The following is a 22,608-nucleotide window of genomic DNA, read 5'->3' as shown; positions in this document are numbered from 1 at the left end:
CCAGGTGCATAACAAAATAACATTCATATGGTTGATAAATGGATGCATTGTTTGCAGCTAAAATAAGCCTTTATTCAAGGGACATTTTAAGACTTAATTCTATTTAATTCTTTAACATCTTCGGTTTGGGTCATAATATTCCAGAAATAAGTTAAAAAAAAAAGTAAAGGTGATCTTTCCATGCATTTTGGTCATTTTTTTTTTTTTTTTTAACTAAAACCATTCGAGAGGACACCTTGAGACATTCCTCTCATAATAAAAGTCATTATTGCCTTTAGTTTATTAAAAGTAAATGTTATATTGACATTTCAATAACTCAGCTTTATTACCTTCAGTGGGAAACTCAAAGGTTGTCTTTGGACTTTTGTTTCACGGCGATGCAAGACAAATACCGCCTGGAGGCAAAACATTTTGTAATAAGACTAAAATCTTATCCGGTACAAAAACATATAGATTTCTGCTTTTCTTTTATTTTTACCACACTTTTTTCTGAATAATGAAATGATCATTTTATATATTAAGTATCTCCAGCTGTCTACAGGAGAGAGGCAGGGTCCACTCTGGACAGGTTGCCACTGTATCGCAGGGCAACAAAGAGACATACAGGAAGCCCGAGTACTGGAGTACAGAGAACCCACGCATGCTCAGGGAGAACATGCAAACTCCATGCAGAAAGACCCGGGCCGGGAATCAAACCCTGAACCTTCTTGCTGCAAGGCAGTACTGCTACCCACTACACCGCTGATCATATGAAGTGACTTAAATAACCTAAATAAGGGTTAAAGAAAAGCATTTATTAAGTGTAGGGTACCATTTTCCATAAATTTTAGCACATTGTGGGGACCTAGTGCTCTAGTGGGGACCATGGGTACAAATGCTGCTTTAGGCCTAAGTGTTAGGTTTAGGACTAAGGTGTGAATTAAGTTTAGGATAGGGTTTAGGTATAAACTCGTAATGCTTAGGGTTAGGGTAAGGGTCACATTAGGCTGTAGAAATGGGTAACAAATGAATGGAAGTCAATTGAAAGTCCCTACGAGGATAGAGAAACACGCTTGTGTGTCGGTATGTGTCTGTGTGTGTGTGTGTGCTTCTGCACAGAGCAGATACGTTAAAGGAACTTCGAAACAGTCACACCGAATAGCTTTTTATGCGAGAGAAAAGTTAAGTTAATGGCAGCAGTAGCTCCTGTAGCGGCTTCATTTAGGAGAGAAATACAGCTTAGCAGATCAACTCCGAGGCAGTATTCAAATCAGGAATATAAAAAAGACCACATACAGTCAGTCACAGTAAAAGCACAGTCAGTAGCGATGTCTATGAGAGAGCCACAGAAGTACTTCCAATTTAAGCCTGTTTTGTGTTTGGCCTGAAACATCACTGAGAATTTGCACAATATATGAGAAAATCTATGGGATCTATGATAGACTGAATTAGTAAGACAGGACCTGGTGTATCATCTACAGGAGAAACTGAGGTTACCAGCAGGTCAGCTGATGTTGCCCTACAGGACAGCATTACAGCTGAGCAGAAAACAAGGCAAGATAAACCCCTGCAAAAAAACAAAGATAAGGTTGGAGGTGAGGTCATGTCAGTTACAGGTCAGGAGTGAGAGAGAAATATTATTTAGACTTGACATCTGGGTTCTTATGGTAAATAGCTACCAGGCTACTGAATGTATCTGAAGCCTGCAGTTCAGAATGATCATGTCTGTCAGTTTAAAGGAAGGATTCAGTGTGAACACAACATTAACCAAAATGAAATGACCAGAGAATTTTTCATTTCCTGTTTTCTGCCTCTGCTATACACTTCCGAGTGTAAGATGATTGCTTTATTAGAAAATATGTGGTGGGGGTTTTTATGCTTGTTTATGAAGCTCTCGGTTTCCCCTCTATCCTTAACAAACCAGCGGTTCCTCACAGTCTCTGCCCAGTGACAGTTTCCAAAGCAGTGACATTTATATCCAAATGGTAATTGATTCAGAGGAAGCTGTTAGTATGCAGCTACAATTTAGCAACCCTTCTTGTGGGTAAAGTGGAAGACTCAAGCTCTAAAAACGAAACAGGAAGAAAATCTATGTTTTGCTCCTTAACTGGACACACAAACACATGGAGATTGTGTGAAGGAACGCTGCTGAGGCTCTTATTGATTGGATACCAGAGAGAATGGACTTTGTCACAGGCAGTACTCCCTGCTCAATCTCCAGGCTGTGTTTACTGGTGCATTTTTTTAACCTTCCAAGTCAGAGCACGAACATCACTGCAAATAAACAAGCAGCAGTAATCCTCCTCAAATACTGTAAAGCCTGCTGAACAGAAATAATGGCACCACATCCTGGGGGCCGACTGCATGCAGGGCCTTGTAAAATTGGCAGAGTTGTCACTCATGATTAGAGCTCTGGCCATGGACAGTTGCAATTATGACACACTTAACGAGAACAAATGAAGCAATGATTGGCCATATAATGTGACCTCTAGCAACTTCCAGCAGAGCTCATTGTGCGTCCTGGCCGTGCGTTTGCTTTCAGCAGCTGCTTACACGAATGAAGGTAATCGCTCATCATGAAAGGCGCTGCAAAAATACACACACAAAAAAATTTGGAAGCGTTAAAGGATCCACTGAAGCGCCCAAGGACTGTTGTGTTCATTACAGCAATCCAGGGCTTCGCAGGAAACGAAGCAATTTGGAAGCAATGCTCTTGCTGCAAAGGTGAAATGAGTATAGTGCTAGAGTTTTCCAGCGAAGAAAGACGAATGTGTTCTACAGTTTACAGCCTGTAATTCCTCCTGTCCATCATGTTTGCTGCACATAGGTGATGAAAAGGAAGCAAATCTATTGCTATTCAAGTTGGGGAGTTGTTTTCTCTTGCCTCTTTCTTCAAACTTACAACCAGAATGATGCAGAACATGAAATATGTCAGCAAGCAACAACATCCCTTTTCACCTGCCCTCTAACTGACAGCCAGATGTTAGTTTTCACATAACATCTGCCAGTGCGAGGCTCCCTAACACTGACAGTCTGATCTTCTGCTTTCAGTTTTAATAATTGCGCTGCAAGCATCGATTTTCAGAGAGAAAATTGGAGTTCCTCTCATTGCTTCTTTACCAACCTGTGTTTGTAACAGCTCCAAAAGGAGAAAAAAAAGAAAAGAAAAAACATGCCCAAAAGCTTTAACTTCTCTGGATACCATTCTATGATACCAATACCAGTTCATTAGGTGTTTTTTTTTTTTATCATGCAGCTTATCTTGTCAATGTGGTCCATTATGATTGCTGCCATTGATCGTTTTCTGTACATCCTCCAGATAAAACAGCCCAAGATTTCATAGCTATTTTGTTTTAGGAAGACAAATTAGAAAAAAAAAAAACAAATGTTTTCCTCTTTATCTGGCCATAGATGTATGTTATGCACCAATTAGATGATGTTACTTTATTATTTATGATTAATTTGTTTCATGTTTTAAGTGTTATGCCTTCCTTCTAATATACGTTTTTTTTTCTGTATGTCAGCTTTGTCTCCTTGAACCCCAGTGGGCCTCAGCAGGGGTTCACACTGAGCCTGGTTCTGCTGGAGGGTTCTTCCTGTTAAAAGGGAGATTTTCCTCTCCACTATCGCTACAAGCATGCTTAGTGTGAGGGATTGCTGACAAGTCCGTGAGTTGAAGCAATCAGCTGGTTTTCCTTAGTTAGAAATCCAATCTGACTGTATGATCTGGTTGAATTGTAAAGTGCCTTAAGATGACATGTTGTGATTTGGATCTATATAAATGAACTGAATTGAATTTGAATTAATGCAATGTTTTTAACTGTTAAATATATTTGGCCTTACTATTTTAAAGACGATATCAAGAAATGTTTTCATTCCTAAGAACTTAACTTAATTTTCAAAAAAGGGATCAAAGGGCCTGGTAGCCTGAAAAAATCAATAAGCTTAGTTAAAATTCAGCATAATTACCCTTTACTCTTCCCTCTTCTTTCTTATTATTATGATCTTTTTTGGGTTCTGTTCAGTATTTTGAGTAAAAGATTAAAAAAACCCTGCGAAGTTCAAACATCACCTTAAATAAACAATGATAATTTATGGGGTTCCTTGAGGCTCCATTTTTGTAGCACTTTGATTAATGGTATTTTCGAGGATTTTTGCGAATTTTTTCAAACACCTGCCCTCTTCACTTTTAATAAAATACACATGCACAACCCTGTACCCTTCCCGAGAGGGAGCAGGCATGTGAGAGCATGCACAAGCCCATTTCTCCATGTGCACACTAAGAGTTGCTGTTCTTATAGGTCATACAGGCTTACTGTGACCAAACATCCGCCCTAAGCCCTAAATCCCTCAATTACTACATAATCCCCTAGAGCGGGGACTATATAGCCAAAACAAGGCTTTGTTGGGCTACTCTATAAAGCCTCAACCGAAACGCTATTTCTGACATCTTGAACTGAAAAAGCTTCCTGGATGGAAAGCAAAACGTCTTCAAACTTGGAAACAAAGTCCATTGGATTGTTTTTTGTTTTTGTTTTTTTTACTTTTGTGGAATTACTATGACCTGGATAACTGAGAATCTTCACCAGCATTGATGTGACGTTGTTGTCTAGTTCATGTTCTCGTTTTCTGGGGCCAGTGGTGAGAGGAGTTTTTAGCATTTCTTAATGTTCCTTATTTTCTGATCCTGATCTGCCTCTTATCTACTGAGTGTGCCTGTTCCCATCTTGGCTCAGTGGAGAGAGCGAGTTTTTTAGCATTTCGTAGTGTTCCTCATATCCTGACCTGTTCTGCCTCTCGGCAACTGAGCGTGCCGCTTCCCATCTAAACGTTCTGCCTGATCTCTCTGTGGTCCCCTGGAACCTTGAACCAGCCTGTTCCTGTTTTGATCAGTATCCCTGATCAGGCTTCAGACTCCTGGACCTCTGAGCTTTCGTGTTTTGATCTGTTTACCTGACCTGGCTCGGACTCCTGCTGCCTTTCGGGACTGCCGCACCTGGGACACTCTTGTTGGCAGCCCACCAGCTGGATCCGACCTCATTCTCTGGCCATGGACTGAACTTGAAAACCAGATTAGTGACTCACATGGATAACCATCCTCCAGTCAGGTTATCATGGTCACTTACCTGTGTTTTTCTCCGATCAGAGTTTCCAGTGATGGGTGGTTCCCCGCCTCAGCCGCTGCAGATCTGCAGCTTCTGTTATCTTTGTTTTAATAAAATGCTTCGATTTATCACACTGTCTGTCTCGCCTTGAATTCTGGGTTGAGTTCTTCTCTCAAATTATAGAGTTTTTTAACTTATAAAACACTGACTACATTTTGTAACACTAGTCCCTCTTGTCTATTCAACTCATGGTGGCTAAGAGCAGATCACGGTGCTGTATGTGATATGGAAAAAACGGCATCAATGCCACCAGATCAACTCCCAGTTTGGCCCGGATCGCTACCTGAAAAAAAAAACACACCACTATGTGTTGGTTCTATTAAAGCATCTTTACTTTAAGAAGTTGCTCTTCCCATGTAGGGGGGAAATTTAACCCACGCTGCGCTATTAATAATTTTTAATTGTAAAAAGCTGTGCTGTTACTTAACTTTTCAGCTTCTGCTAAATTTTGTTTTACAGTCTCCAGGTGTCAACTTCACCGATACCCACAGTGCAGCTTTGCTCCAGTCGCTGAATGTGAACTTGAAACATGTCCTTCACATCTCCAAAGCCACCTACATCCCTTTTTAAAAGTTTTCTTTATTGTCCTTATTTCTATTTTCCCTCTAATTATTTTTGGTGATGAAAAAAAAATCCTAAGTTCCACTGTAAAACTGCTTTCTCACAATTATTCTCTGCAAGAAAAAGGTGGCACTTTTAATGAAAAAGGGCAAGAAATCAGATATATTCTCATTTCCATAATATTAAGTAAATAATTCATAGGATCATGGAGCTGTTCTTCACATGGGAATGTTTCTATATGACACGTGAGCCAAAAACGTTTGCTCAAAATGCACTAGGAAACGTATAATTCGAATTATGAATTAAATACGGGGCTTTGCTTTACATCAGCAGACAGATGCAAAAACATCTTCCAGTCAAGTGTCAGTTTCATTTTAGTAAGTTTCACTTTGTATGAACTCTGTCCATAGCTGAAAGCAACAGTATTAAGCAAAAGTATAGGACCTGCTCATAAAACATGTTATTTCTCTGGGAACAAAAGTTAAACAAGGCAGATAAAGTTTAAAAAGTACAGTAGGAACCAAAGATCTTAACAACAGAGGAAAATGTTTTATCGAAATTTCCTCTCCAATGGCCTTCACCACAAGCTTTGTGAAGTTTTGTTCACATTTTTAAAGGAAATTTATTTACTGGCAAATAATGTTTTCCAAATGGATGGATGGATGGATGGATGGATGGATGGATGGGTGGGTGGGTGGGTGGGTGGGTGGATGGATGGATGGATGGACGGACGGACGGACGGACGGACGGACGGATGGATGGACGGACGGACGGATGGATGGATGATGGATGGATGATGGATGGACGAATGGATGGATGGATGATGGATGGATGATGGATGGATGATGGATGGATGGATGGATGGATGATGGATGGATGGATGGATGGATGGATGGATGGATGGATGGATGGATGGATGGATGGGTGGGTGGGTGGATGGATGGACGGACGGACGGACGGACGGATGGATGGACGGACGGATGGATGGATGGATGGATGATGGATGGACGAATGGATGGATGGATGATGGATGGATGATGGATGGATGATGGATGGATGGATGGATGGATGGATGGATGGGTGGGTGGGTGGGTGGATGGATGGATGGATGGATGGACGAACGGACGGACGGACGGACGGATGGACGGACGGATGGATGGATGGATGATGGATGGACGAATGGATGGATGATGGATGGATGATGGATGGATGATGGATGGATGATGGATGGATGATGGATGGATGGATGGATGGATGGATGGATGGATGGATGGATGGATGGATGGATGGATGGATGGATGGATTGATGGACGGACGGACGGACGGACGGACGGATTTCTATTACATTGGTGTGAAATTTTGTGTTCTAATCTTAACAACAAGCCAGGAAAACATTTGATATGTGTCTAGCGATAAATGAAAATATTGTTAATTCATACATTTACTTAATGATTGCATTGAGGGTTCCTACAAAGTTCCCATTTTAAGATTCTAAACATTTCCATTCATAGATTTTTTTCAGTATGTTTCATAAATCATAAAACAAAGATGGTAAGCAATTCCACACTCTTGGATTGGTTCATTGCTTAAAAGCAACAAGATAAACTTTAGTCCGCTGTTTAAAATATATCAGGGTTTGTTTAGCTTGTTAGTCTGGAACGGTTTATTTTACGGCTCCAGTTTAAAACCTTCAACATGGAATGTCTCCAGACACACTCACCCACACAAAAATTTGTGTTTTGACCTAAACATTAATTATATTCAAATATAAATCATTGCAAAAGTCTATGTTTTTTTTTTCTTCAGATTTTTATGTTTTATTTAATATAAAGCATTAATAAATATAATTATTTATTAATACTTAAAATGTTCCACCCAAGTTGTCCAGTCTTGTGTGGGTTTTTATGATCCTCCTTAATAGCGATCAAGTTTAATATAGTAAAAGCGTATTTAGGCTAAAATAAGCAAAAGCACCATATACCAGTATAAGTAAACAAGGCTTTTATGTTAAATATAAACCAGGTTTTATGAGTAAAAGTACTTGAAAACACTGCTTGCATGCTCAATCTGTAGGTTAGCTCATTATTATCTTCCACTGGTTCTTTGTTTGTGGAAAGTTGGAATTGGGAAAGCTGCCGCAGATAATATGTCAGTGTCAACAGATTAATGTTTGTTGGTGCTTGAAAGCGTTTTTTCAGTAACAGGTAAGGAATAACACCATCTCATCTCTTACTTTTTTACATTCTTTATACAGTTTCTGCTTTTGGATCACTGTTGGATGCACAGTTTGTTCAACACAATATCACAACCTGCATTAATAAAATTATCTTGTGGAATAAAGCTGATTAGAATTGAAAGTTGTCATCATCATTGAAAAGGTTTATTAAAATTTTATATTTTCCTGATTATGGCTGATAGCATCTTCACACCCTCTCTATATTTGCCAGATAAAACAAATTGTTCTCCTCGGCTACCCAGAATTACCCAACCCACGGGTGATTGCATTTGTATTCTTCACAAAGCTTATTAACCATGTTGACGCTGCCTGGCTCATTAACGAAGGCAGCAGATCGGACCCTTGAACAGGGATGGTGTCAAAGGAGAGTAATTCCCCTCTGCACTTAAACTGGGGCAGACACTTTGGTTTGTGCTTTGAGCCAAGCCAAATCAAGACCCAAATAAAATCCCTGATTGAAAGATGAAATATAGACCAGCTAAACATAAGTGCGAGAATGTGGGGCACACATTCATGATGATAATCAACATGACAATTATGAGGCGAGTGCTTTCGAGAGCTTTCCCTTCTATAAAGCAGGAGAATGTAATCCATTCGCAGCATGTTAGCTTGTGATGTTTGATGTGAAAAAAACAACCCAGGAGCTCAAGATTTCTTCATTTATTATGTTACTTCTTTGTGGAAATAGGGCCTCATTAGTTTTCAACCCATATCGACCCCATTGTTAACTGTCAGACTATTTTGCTGAGGTGCAATATGCTTTCAGACCTGTTTAAGTCTCATGGACAATCCTTCACTTTGTCTCCAACATCCCTTTTGATGTGACATTTTGACTGACAGAGGAATTTAGAGCCAATTTGCAAATGCTGCCTTCCAGAGCATCCACAGTGGAAGGAAATTTGTCAGAAGGCCATTTTTTCATGTCTTCCTGTCATATTATCAGTTAAGAGATATAGACTTCGACACATTTTTGTCAAAGACTTTCAGGGTTGGATTCATCAAATGATGTACTAGCTGGCTATTAACGTCCAGATTCTGTTCTTCTATCAACATAAAAAGAATTTAGATGAATAAAGTCAAGTTAGAGTGTTCTGTCAAATTAATAGCTCTAATTACGATGAGATTTAAATCATCTATCTCGAAAAAATAGTCAAGACCTTTTTATATCTTAATGTTTAATGAACGGTTCTGCCTTCTTTCACTGATTTGTATCAGTAAAACCTGATTTGTGATTGTCATTATGCACACCAAAATGTAATTAAAGCACAAACTCTAAACCAGGCATACCCAAAGTCGGTCCTCGAGGGCTGCTGTCCTGCCGGTTTCCATGCTTCAGCACAGCTGATTCTGATGATTCCAGTTCAACAAAAGCCTGTTAATCAGCTATCAATGAAAATCAGCTCTGCTGGAGCAGGGAAACCTATAAAAAAACCTGCAGGACAGCAGCCCTGGAGGACAAATTTTGAGCATGCCTGCTCTAAACCTTTAGGTTTGTGAAGCAATTGGCTGCATTGTGCTCAGCAAGGCAAATGCAGAGTACATTGATTTGTTTAGCACAAACGGTCCATGTATGTGCAGCCTTCACACATCATTAATGTGATGGCTAAGCTTGACTCTAAACATATATTGTTCACGGGGCAGACAACCTGTCTACTTTAAAGCTACGCTTAAAACTTTCACTTTTGATAAAGCTTATAGTTAGAGTGACTCAGGGTATCCTTATCCTTATCTCTGTAGCTAATGTATGCTGCTATAGGCTTAAGCTGCCGGAGGACACAGGGGCAACTTTACATGGCTCTGTTATGTTCTACTGTACTTCTGTTCTCCAATTCTCTCTGCGTTTTCTAGTAAGTAGCTGTATCTGTTCTGGTTCTGTTTGGCTGTGACACAATCCTGGAGGTATATTTTGGCTGAATCCTAAACCGCCCCCTAACCACTTGCCCTTAACTATCAAGTGTCACTCACAATAAAATAACACTCACAGCTGTGGAAGGCACCTGGATTGTATGTGGGGCTACAAATGTGGATGGGACAGCCTCTTCCCTCCAACAGAACAGTAATTCCTTTGACAACACAGTGACGCCTTTCTAAGTGGCTGTAGCTTTGTGGTGCAGGTTAACATAGCATCAAACATTTGCCATTTTCTTAAAAATAAATCTATCTGGTCAAATAATACTATTTCATAGAGGACCTTCCAATTATAGATCAATGACGTCTTTTTTCTTTTTCAGAACTTGTAATTTTTCTGTCAGTGGGCCTACGATCGAGCAAACCAGCAGCACTTAGAATTGAATGCATGTGTTTCCTTCGCCAGTAGTTCTTTGTTACACTCAATTCCAAATCAGTCGACCCTGCACCAATGCAGACTCATTAATTAAGGGCTGAACGGTCCATTTGCCAAACCCACTACATGCTTTGGGATGGTCCTTAATGTGCCGGACGCTCAAACAGAGGGTTTTTGCTTAGGGATAATGTTTAGGAGCCAGTTTAGGATTCAGCAATAATCTGGGCTGCTGCCATCAACAACTTGAATTATACACGATAGAGATGGGCCTGTTCTTTATTGTATTGAAGGATCTTTATTAAGGTACTAGGTTTGACACATTAAAATGTGCAGAAGACATAATAAAATATTTCCTCAGATCATCAAAGGAGTCAAAGTAAAACCTCTGCTCTGTGAAGTAATAACTGCAGACCTTTGTTCAACAGCATTCACCTTGCTCAAATAGCGCTCTGGCTGCCTAAAACAAATAATTCTCAGCAGTGGCTTCAGTCGCCCCACCAGATGGATGAGCTTTGACACATCAGATAATAACTGAGTGAGTGAGGGCATGGACTTTTAGAACAATGAAAGCAAACAGTTTGAAAGTCAGTTCCAACTACTTCCTTTCTGTGTCAAAATTACTTTTCAGGGTGATTTAATGTGGTCATTTCCACCATCTGGTGCAGCAGGTTTCACCAGATTAAAACATATTGTGGATATCATTAAACTTCCAGCAGAAACAGGACAAAAATGCCCTTTTATTCGCTTAACCTTCAGCAATGACCACTAGCTCTCCTCCAGTCACCATTAAGGCAACAGGTGCAGTATTTATATAAAGTACAGCAGACTTTTTAATATTTTATATCATGCTTTTTTAAGCCTTCCAAATTGAACTGAAGGAATGTATATGATCAAATATTACTAATACAGAGTATTTAGTTGTTATGAGATATTATTTGTTTTCTTGTGCAATTTTTCAAACCCAGAAAAAAGACTGTCACTTTGATGCTGCCCTCTTACCATGGAGCTGCTGCAAAATGATATTATGACACAACTTTAATAAAGCTGAGCAAAGAAACAAACAAATTATCTTGATCTAGACACAACCTAACAGAATAACAGTTGCTGTCATTGTGCCGTTCAGCTGCTAAAGCAAGTAGCTAATCTGCTCAAATGGAGAACTTTAAGCAGAGGAGATCATGCTTTGCCTCCCATCACCAATAACTAATATGTGAAAGTGGGCATGTTGTTTACTGAGCAGCTGCAGCTCGGTCAAGGTAGGCGCTTCCTAAAAGATTGGGATAATCACTGCTCAATGTAAAACAGTGATGGACCCTCGTGTTCAAAGACAGCAAGGAGCGGCTGCTCACAAAGCAAGATTTCTAAGGATTAGTCAGAGATGCATGAATCAAGGCTGGGAATCTCTACATGCATGATTGATAAATAAATGATGTTACAACATAGTTACTGTATGATTAAAAACTATGATGAAATATGCATTTCTGAAAACAAACCTGAAATTGTGAGATCAGGTTATCTTTAGTTTTTGGACCTTAAATCTAATGTCATGGTTTTGGTTCTGTTTAAGTTTTCTTTTTTAGTTTTCACTGGTTTCATCACCATTTTGTGTTATTGTAGTTTTTTTTGGTTGTATTTGAGTCCCTTTGTATTTCTTGTTTACTCTCTGTTGCCCTCTTGTGTCAGTCTCTTTCCCCTAGCTCACTTTTAGATTCTCCTTTCCACACCTGTTACTTGTCTGGCAATTAGTCCTCCCATTGTTTCTTTATGCCATATGTACTCCTTCTGTTTGGTCACTCTTTGCTGGTTCCTCATAATTTCTTTGCCCCTCAGGAGAGTTTTCTCTGAAGTCTTCTAGTTCTTGGTTTTCTGTATTTTGTTATTTTTTGTTTTTTCCCCTCAGTTGTCACCCTTTTGGGTTATTAAATCTGCAAGAAACCCATTCAGCTTCATTCTCTGCATTTCAGTCCTCTTCAAACCTTCAGAACCTGACATATAAAGCCTTTAAGGTAGTGATGTTATGAGATGAACCAAGGCTTCAAGGCGAGTGTTGAGTAATAGAGGGGGCGTTTCCGCAAGGTGCATATCGCTGGCTTGCTTCATTTGGGGGAGAAGCCAAAATAGAGACGTCCAAAGCCTCACTGCCCTGCCATACCATGTGACCGTTTCGGGAAGTAGTTCAGCTTGCCAGGAATTCAAGATGTAGGAGTTTGTAGGAGAGTTACTGTCAGTTGGATGGAGTTTGGATATATTCTAAGAATAGATTAGTTGGAAAAACAACTGATCTAGTAAGTTAAAAACTAGTTTGGTCAGATTAAACAATGTAATGATCAAAATCTGAGCAACACGCTGATTATAGATGTAATGGGTTTTAAGCTTTCAGAATCATCATCACTTTGTTAGAGGCATGAGCTGTAAGAGTTGGACTCCCACTCTTGAGATTGACGGTTCAAAGACTCACATCAGACTTTTTATGGCTAATGTGATTAATTTGTGTTGGTTTGTCCTAGTACCAATATAGATTGGGTAAAACACTGCCAAAGTACAATCGATTGTTTTGACCAAAAGATTGGTTGAACACAGAACTTTCAACCCGATTAAAACCAAAAACTATCATGTCTAAATAAAATGACTGCTTGAGCTTATTTCACAAAAATGGCAGGAAAACATTGATTTTTCTCTTCTAAGACATTTTACACACAAATATCTTACAAAATATTTTATTATACAGACCAATCATTAACTATTTCAAAGGAACTTATGTGGGGGGGAAAAAAAATAAGAAAAACAATTGCAAAAAATCAGATTATATTACTAACTGTACTTCTGCACTCCACAGATAGGTGGTGACATTTTCACATGAGGCTTCATGAACTGTGGGTATTGTTGAAGCATTTAGCCAAACAGTTCAAGTGCCTCATGAGGCTTCATTTCACAATCACTAGTTTAGGGTGCACTATAATCAGCTCTTCTAAATGTTTGATGCAGAGGTGGATAATCCAGGTCCTGCTCCAGAAAGTTAAAGGCCTGTACAGAGATCAGTTTCAACTATATCCATTTCCAACTCCACAAAGCAGACATCACTTGGTTACGTGAATAGGATGAAGGAAAACAAGGCAGGGTTTTTATTTTCTGGACCTGGATTATCCACCTCTGGTTTGATGCACTTCTGGTCTGATGGTTAGGTTAATTGGATTCTCTAAATTCTCATTAGGTGTGAGTGTGTGCATGAATGGTTGTTTATACTGTTTGTCTTTGTGCTGCCCTGCGATGGACTGGCGACCTGTCCAGGGTGAACCCCGCCTCTCGTCCGTAGCTGTAGATAGACACCAGCACCCCTCGCAACCCCGCTTGGGATAAGCTTGACGGAAAATGGATGGATGGATGGTTTGTTGCTTTTCTTTCCAAAGTCGGAAAATGGTATTGTCCTGGTTTGCTCTATTGTGACAAACAATAAGCTATGAGCTAAGCTAAATAAATCTCTGTATTCATCAGTCCAGCTACAATCCAGCCCTTGCCTACAGTTTGGGGACATGTAATGAACATATTGTAGAGATGCTGGATACAAACTTCTAAACCCAGTTTTTTCTGTTCAATGTAAACATATGGCAACCATAGGTTGAGAAGCAGCATCATCTATGATGAGCAGAGAGTAGAGTTAGTGCTCCTCCACGTCAAAGGGGGGGTTCAGGCACTCAACCAAGTCACCTTCAGGCTAGGGGCAAAGCTACATTTAGGCACAAGTAGGCGGTGGCCTAGGGCTCCACATTCCTGAGGGCCCCATAAAACTCCTCATGCTGATATAATTAATACAGTTTTATTGTATGTTATTTTTTTAATAGAAAATTAAGTTATTTTTTGATTAAATAATTTTGCTAAAATGCAATCAGAAAACATGTCTTCAGTCTCGACTACATTGAATAAGTTCATCTTACTGCAAAAAGAATCCATGAAGAAAATGAAGAGGTGAAAAAAAGAAAAGGAAAGGAAGATGAACAGAGATTTTCATTTTCCAAATTCTGCCACAGTTTAGGGAACCTCCATTTAAAGCAACAGTGCACAGTTTCAGGTCCCAGGGGCCAGGATCCAGCAACTTTCACATCCATCAACACACCGAAATCAAATGGCTGTGTTACCTTCTCAGTATGCAGTCAGTTCCTGCAGAGTCCTCTCAGTCTTCTAATTACTTGATTAAGGTGTGTTGAACCTAAATCACGTATGAAAGTTGCAGGATACTGGTCCGCAAGGACTGGAATTGTCCACCCCTGATTTAAAGGTGATCCAGACACCTTCCCCCTTATAGAGGAAATCTAAGGGCAGATCAGGAAAACAATGCAGAGACCATTTATCTATTCCTTCAGGGCGGCAAATTACTTGAGATCCCCCAGAACGAGCAAAAGCGTGTTGTTACTGAGAGGGATTTTTAAATCCCCCCTTGTTTAGTTTTTTTACCACCTGATACCCTAAGATGGTCTTTAGAGTAGTTCTATTATTTTTAGGCTGAATCAATATATAACTTAGTGTTAAAATTGCAACATTAACAGATTAACAGACCTATCCTGAAGCAGGGTAAATAGAAGATATAATAAAAATTGCTAATTTCTTTATTTAGAAATACTTTTTACTAGACATATATCTAAAAACCCACTTCAGTTTATACATTTTAACCTATGATATAGCCTTAAGTGCAACATTTAGTTTTCCTCTTTAAGGACCCATTAAAGGTTCTCAGGCATCTGGAGAATCTTATAGGTTAAAAAAACACCTTAGACAAGTAAGACGAGTAGAAAGGTAAGTCACTTGTACAACAATTGATGCATACAATTAAATAACCTCTTCTTCTTTAAATTATTTAAAAGATGAGGGAAATAGTACTTATGTCTTATCAGTTTGTCAGTTTTGTTCACAGAGCAGATTTCATCGGTAGCAGCTGAGATGAAACTGTGCTAAAATGCTTCAAACTGTCTCTTCTCCTTCATTTAGCATATTATAAAGAAATCATTATTTTAAATGCACAAGTAGTATAAACATTATCAAAAAAGGACCTTGGATGTGCCAGTCTAAAATCAGTAGTTAAAATGAAAATCAATATTTTGTTGGTTTTCTTTCTTCCTGTTTTTAAATTATCTTTCTTTTTTTTTCTTTTTTTGGTAAATGGTGTTAGAGAGGCATTCAACAACTTGTGCTAATTACATTCCAATATGCTACTGGCCCTGGGCTGATAAAAGAACAGATGTGCAGCAGGTAGGGGTAATATGTCTTATTCCAACAGGAAATATTCCTCTGCAATTATGGATCATGCAGTTTTTTTGTTGTTGTTTTTTTTGTGCATTTTTTCTTATTTCAACCCAGCCTTGTCTTACCATTCCCCTTCTGAAGACTTAGCAGCATGGTGCAACTATAGCATGTTTTAGCTTACTCATCTGAAAACATCACCAAGTTTCAGTAGGCACAAAGGAAAGAATCCTCCCACCGAAATGCATTCATTTAATTGTTGTGTAACCAGATACATGAATAAAATTACGGTTTTTTTGAACAGCATCCAAATGCCTTGCAAAGTATTTTGAGTTCTGCGTTTTCTTTAGATTTAACCACTGAATAAAGGTAAACTAAACTAAACTTAAAACTGTAGCCCAGTGCTTTTCACTGTTATCTACCCAACCCCCTCAAAGCATTGTTGGAATATTCCCTAACGCAGAGAAACTCTAGGTCTGCGCCAAAACGCATCTCCTCTTCCTTAACAGTTTTCCTAAACTCAGATTTTTTTTCCTGAATCAAGTGAAACCTGCAGGCACGCGGCCGGGTAGGTGGAGTGGCGATTTGGTCGTTAACGGGGGTATTTGATCTGGTGACGCGGCCGGAGGATGGGAGGGTGGAGGGCCGACCGCAGAGAGAGAGGAGGCGGGCCGGAGAGGAGGGAGAGAGGTCTTGGCTCTTGTCTTACCAAGGCGCTTTGATTCAGTAGCTGAGACGGCGCGGCGCTTACCAGCCACTCCGAAGCTTGTAAGTCTCCTTCTACTACTTATCAACCTGCTAGCTATCCGTTTAACTATTTGTTTAGTTTTTTGACAGAAGAGCAAAAGTTAAGGTAAATTATTTTAGAGGAACTGGTTGGAAGTGTAATAATCAGAAGTTTGTGTAAAATGGAGGATGTGCAGTTTTAATCCGCATCGAATGCACACACAAGTGATGTATATAATCGAGTAAAAACAGATACATTCCAATTTTTGAAGATATTAGAAGTAAAACTACACTTTTAATTCCAATTCTTTGCGATCCGACAATCCTAATGAGGACTTGGGCGCTGTCCGTGGTGCTGAAACTCTTCTGAGTTTCATTCCGCATTTATTCTGTCTTTATTCAGTCCCCAATGAAGTTTATAGTAGCGACGCTTTAATGACCATCCTCTTACCTCTCCACAGCGCAATCCATCGACAAATTCGGACAAAAACGGATTTCTACAAGGGGACTTCGTGTCGTTATTTCGTCTCTTTACGCACAGTTTCCAAAAAAGTAACCTTCTACATTTCAACATCTATCTGAAATCAGTCCATATATTGGATCGCTAAAGTTTTAAAATATGTCCAATGAGGAGAATAACAGCCGCTCAACGTCCGAGAGTTTGAGTTTGGCAACAATGCGAGTCCCTGAGATGAAGAAAAGCGCAAGAGTTTCCACTCGATAAGAATTGGAAGAGAAGGACAGAGCAGAACACACAGTGCAGAAGGAAGTGGAGGTCAACAAGGCAACACCAGCGCCTCCTCACATGATGGGGATAAAGCACCTCCTGCTTCTTTTGATTTACTTAGACCCCCTAAATGTCCTGTGCGCTGCCGCCAACGCCAACAAGAGGAGCAAACCCCCGCCGAGGAGGAACCCGAAAGTGAAGGAGGTGAACGCAAGCACCACCGCGCTCCCCGCCGCTATCCCGCGGAAAATCACCCAGGTCCAAGCTCCTTCCGTGGGTCAACATGATACCTGCATGGGCTACTACGACGTGAGTGGCCAATACGACAAGGAGTTCGCCTGTAATAACACGGACCACCGCTTCTGCTGCGGCAGCTGCTTCCTGCGCTTCTGCTGTGCGGATCGCGGGAAGCGGTTGGAGCAGAAGAGCTGCACCAACTACAACACCCCGGACTGGATCAAAACCCAGCCCCCTTCACCAGCGCCCACAGGAGACACATACGACCCAGCGCTGGACCAGACCAACACTACGGTGTACATCACCTGCGGGGTCATTGCGCTCATCATCGCCATTGGGATTTCTGCTAAAGTTGCCTATGATAAAGCCACCAAACCCCCTCAGGAGATGAACGTGCACAGGTAAGAAGATTACTAGCGAGTAAAAGTGATTAAAAAATATATATAGCCCGTGAAACTAAATTTTGGTTCAATACATTTTTATAATACACCAAAATAATATAGTGCAATGTTTTAAGGAGAAAAAAGCAAAGTTTGAAGCTTTAAAAAAAAATCTAAAAAGTGTGGCATACATTTGATCAGTCCTTTAGCCTCCGTTAGCCAATACTTTACAAAACCAGACAGTTGAATTCTAATTAATAATTAGATTACTTTTCAAACCACAGTTGTATGTATTTAGTTGTATTTGAATTATGGATCTTAATTGCAAACTGGCACCACACTTTTTATCTTAATTTTTTAAAAGCTGTGAATTACTTAATAAGTTGGTCATAATATTTCAATTTAAATTCAAATACAACGTAGTTAAGAAGATGACTTTAACCAAAAATATATATATATTAGCTAATTTTTGAAAGTCACTATCACACTTAACTAACACATAACTCCCTTCTACAGTTTTTTGGGAAGATTCTGCCCACACTTTTACTGTTTCTCAGCTCAAACAGCAGCTCCAGTTCATTTATTGGTCCCTTTTTTAAAGGTAAAGATGGCTCTCTTTTCCATAATTTGCATCACATGTTTGATTGTTTGGTGTTTCCCGTTTCATATTAAACAAAGCCAATGCTACTGAAGAACCTCCAGATGGGAAAATCTTCTCTCACCAGCTGAATCAACTCAACATTGGAAGTGACGCTGTGAGCTCTACAAGGCAAATGTTTTTCCCCCAATAGCTTTCATCCCAGTTCAAACCCTCCAGACACCCTCTGGGGGTTTACTGAAAGGCTTTCCTCTTTGCCCAGTTTGTCTGTGTTATTTTGTTGAGATATCGAAGGCTCCATAGCAGCATTTTCCACAGATCAGGACCCTAAGGCCACTGTGTTTTATTTAAAGCTAAACACCTGCAGAGCCGGCTATAGAAACCATTGTTTTAACAAGCTGTGCATAGTATACCTACTTTGACAAAGATTTATTCTCACTGGCACCCCTGGTAAATAAGCATAATAAGGCTTAAAATAAATCAACATGTATTGCATAAAAAAATTTAATATTTACGAATCAAAACAATTTACCTTTTATTTGAGTACAGTTATTCAGTGGATGCATCCAATGTTTCGATCTAATGGATTAATACTACTGAGATTATATTACATATAAGTGTAAAAGATGAATAATTTATTTTCATTTTATCATGATAATAAATTGAAAATGAATTATATAAAAACTTGTCTTGGTATATTGTTAATGTTCATTTTAATATCAACAAATAAAATGGTGAATCCATTTATCATAACTTCAAAACCTTTTTTCGCGGACTTGATCCCACTTAATCTTCTATAAAATTTTGCATTTTCTGGTTCATACAGATGGAAGAAATCTGTGACCATTCTTCTTTCTTAAACTCTGGTCTTGGTGGGCCACTGTTGTGGAACTTCTAGATGTTTCTCTACTTGGAAACACCTCAGTGAAATTATTCTGTAATTTGTAGGACTGCAGAAGTTTTCTGCTTGCTGGGGGAATAATTCAGCTCATTGATTGTGGTCTGTTGGACCAGGGATGTTGGTGAAAGATGCAGAACGCTGAGCTCCTGAGGACGAGAGTCTAAGACTTCTGCCATAAATAGTTCAAAGTCCTTGTTCCTTTTTATTCTATTCTCTTCAGCTCAGCCTAGAGGTTCTCACCCCATATGTGAGATTGGAGGTAAAGACCTGTTAGGATTTAGGGTTTTTGGACTCAGATGGAAAAGGTTGGCTTTTTCTCTGCTTAGCTGTGTATCGATATCAATATCACACTAAAAGACCTTTGCACAAGACATTTTCAGTTATTAAAACATCCTTGATGCAATGCACTTTGTTCCCAAGCAACACAAACCTAGACTATAACAGATCCTCCATCAAATGGGAATAAGTTGCTTTTCTACTTATTCATCTAATTCAATCTTAGTCCAATTTGACCAAAAACCTTAGTTCTGGTTAAGTTCCGGAAGAGTTTCCACATATTTACCTTGATTGTATGGCAACAAAGCTTCCCAGCTTCCTAGGATTTGGTGTTTAATGGGTTTAATGGGGACACGGTGACACTAAGATGTCTCTGTATGCAGATCCCATGGTGATCTTTAGAGCTTCCTTCCTCCCCTTTACTTGCCATCCTCCCTACTGCATTGTGGTCAGTTAAACATGGGTTATATTCCTGTCTTATGGCTGATGGCGATGAGAAATTGGACTCTTCATCACATGATTTTTAGATGACATCGATATTTTCTTTTAAGCTCATTCAGGGTCCCCAGCTCATTCATATTCTGTTGTTTTTAAATCAGCTCTGAGAACAGGGACTCGAATGCCAGAGCTTTTTTTATTTTAAAAGTGACTGAAAAGCAAAGATAAAATCAATCCAGCAAACATATCTGCCACTGATGGGAAGATGAAGATTTTATGCGTTTTGCCTTTGATGTACTTTTTAGAGTTCAGAGTTTAGTTGCTGTTATTTATTTGCTGGGTGGGCTGCAATAAACCCTGTTTTTTGTTACTCTTTCTAATTCCAGGATGGTTTTTCATTCTTATCATTGCAATATTATGTTTACCACTTTTAAATCACCTGCCTTTTGTATTTTAATTACTCCACCTTGCAATTAAGTTGTATAAAAGTCCCTTACTGATTACAGAAAGAAAACACATTAACATTTTCCATTATTGTATGTTATAATAACAACAACTTTCTTTGTTTGAAGCACTTAGTGTCCATTAGTTTGAGCTGAGCCATGCTGTTTTTGTAGAGATGGTTCTTCTTCAATGTTTATATGAGGAATAAAGATCCTCTCACATGTTCATTCGAGCGGTTCTATTTTGAGCGACCAGGGAGATTCCAGTGCCTATTTTTATTTTCTCCTTGGACTGTGTTCCTACGGGATGGGCTTTTCAGAGTATACCCAGAGTCCCCTTTACATTTCTGGGTCACATCCCCAAGTTCTCTAATGATCAAAGAAACCAATGAGGTCTTTATTTTCACAGTCCTAGGGATATATCAGTTGTTCAATGTTCCCCTTGTTCCCTCTTCATGTTAGGGGCATCTTTGCACCGTCTGCATATTAGGTCCCCTGATCTTGAAGGCCTCTGTGTCATAACATTTCGAGCTGCATGAAATCTACTTTATTCTTCAATTTATCCCACCTTCATAAAATTTTTCAGCCTTTCAGCCACTTGCTTAATCAATCCCATCCATCCATCAATTTCCCATAACGCATATCCCTACTGGGGTCGCGAGGGATGCTGGTGCCTATCTCCAGCTATCTACGGGCGAGAGGCGGGGTAAACCCTGGACAGGTCGCCAGTCAATTGCAGGGCAACTCAAAGCACACTCACACCTAAGGAGAATTTAGAGAAGCCAATTAATCTAACAGTCATGTTTTTGGACTGTGAGAAGAAGCCGGAGTACCCGGAGAGAACCCACGCATGCTCAGGGAGAACATGCAAACTCCATGCAGAAAGACCGCGGGCCAGGAATCTAACCTGGAACCTTTTTGCTGCAAGGCTGCACCACTGTGCCACTGAGCAGCCCAACTTTCTTAATCTAAAGTTGATATGCGTCATGGAGACACATGATACTTCATCTTTATCCTCTTCTTGTTCATTGGGTTTCTGACCCCAGATACATTAATTTAGCCTCTCACTAGTCCTTGCCTTCCTTCTACCTAGTATACAATCTGAAGGTGATAGAACCCCATCAAAGGCCTCTGTTAGATGACCAGAGCTTAAAAAGAAACCACACAAAGGGAAAAAGGCAGAAGGTTAAAGATGGATAGATAATCAGGCGCTGAGCAGGACTTATTTTAAAACAGGGGTGGCCACTTCTAGTTTTTCAGTGTTGGTATTATGCAACTTTTAGACATGTTCTTGGTCAATTATGCCTTAATCAAATAATTATCCAGAATTTACCTGAAAGTCTAGCCTTAGTGAAAGAGGGACAAACAGGGCAATACTTTTAGGAGAAATACTCCATTTAGGTCTGGTTTAAAGCACAGATTGAAAACGCAGAAAAGCTCCCTGATGGCCAAGGTTAAGTAAGACTCACATTGCTTTGGACCTACTGTCATTCTCCTCCAAAAGCCCTGGGATCCCTTTTAAATTGCATCGCATCATGGATTTGGAAAAATTAAAAGTAGAGGTTCTACTCAATTAAAATGTTTAATCAAGCTAATTACAGGGCTGTAATTAATCAACAATGACAATAAAATTTTAAATGTTTTGAATTTTTACTCCTAAAGTATTTAATAAAGTCAGAAAACCAAAGCAACACAAAATATATATTGCTATTATCCATTATTTAGGTTATTCAACACTTAGGTTAGTTGATGATTACAATGCTGTAGTCTTGAAATGTCTTTGGAAAAATACTGTTGTAGAAATATAAACTGTACTGAAATATTCATTATAGCATAAATCATTTGAATTGTTACAAACAATTATTTATCGCAACAATATCATGTTTTTATTTTGTAGTTTTTTTAAACCCATATGCAGAATCAGGCGGAGAACCAATCAGTTTTAAAATTTTATCTACAAGGCAAGAAGAATCTGGAAGCAGAGAACTGCAGGAAGTCAGTTAAACTTTCTGGTTGGTCTGAGGGGAGAAAGCAGACTGATCAGGAAGGAGTTGGTTGATGAAAACTGATGACTGATTGCTTAGCTTACTTGAGGGATGAAGGGGAGGTAGCATGGATCTGTAGGAGTTTGATTCAACAGGCTTTGCAGACTCTAACCCAAAGGTTCAGGAGAATAAGAGTGAGATCCAAGAGCTTTGATACTTGCAAGAAACGTTGTGCTGGAGAGCGGGCAGGGAGGTGAAGAAGACTGGGATCTGTTCCACACAGGTAAGACCTTTTCCATGAAGATCATAGATTAACTAGGGTTCACTGGTTGTTTTGTGCAATAACAGAGTCCACAGTAAAAAAGATTCACAAGAAGACACATTTCTACAAGAAGTATATTCCTAGTTTAGGTCTTTGGCTGGAAAACCCTCTGGGGTTA

At 39.5% G+C, this 22,608-nt stretch overlaps 1 protein-coding gene across 1 annotated transcript in view; it reads left to right on the top strand.

Moving 5' to 3' along the window:
* The first annotated feature begins 16,088 nt into the window (after positions 1-16,088).
* The window catches only part of LOC119788012 (protein shisa-6), a 33,713-nt gene continuing 27,193 nt past the window's right edge, over positions 16,089-22,608 (top strand). The window contains exons 1-2 of the mRNA XM_038292125.1: positions 16,089-16,225; positions 16,645-17,548. Coding sequence (XP_038148053.1) covers positions 16,989-17,548 — 560 coding nt within the window. The 5' untranslated portion in view covers positions 16,089-16,225; positions 16,645-16,988. The remainder of the gene's footprint in view (positions 16,226-16,644; positions 17,549-22,608) is intronic.

The sequence above is a fragment of the Cyprinodon tularosa genome, unplaced genomic scaffold, assembly GCF_016077235.1.
Source record: "Cyprinodon tularosa strain WSP-4 unplaced genomic scaffold, ASM1607723v1 ctg1085, whole genome shotgun sequence".
NCBI lineage: Eukaryota > Metazoa > Chordata > Actinopteri > Cyprinodontiformes > Cyprinodontidae > Cyprinodon > Cyprinodon tularosa.
This window is presented reverse-complemented; position numbering and strand designations above follow the sequence as displayed.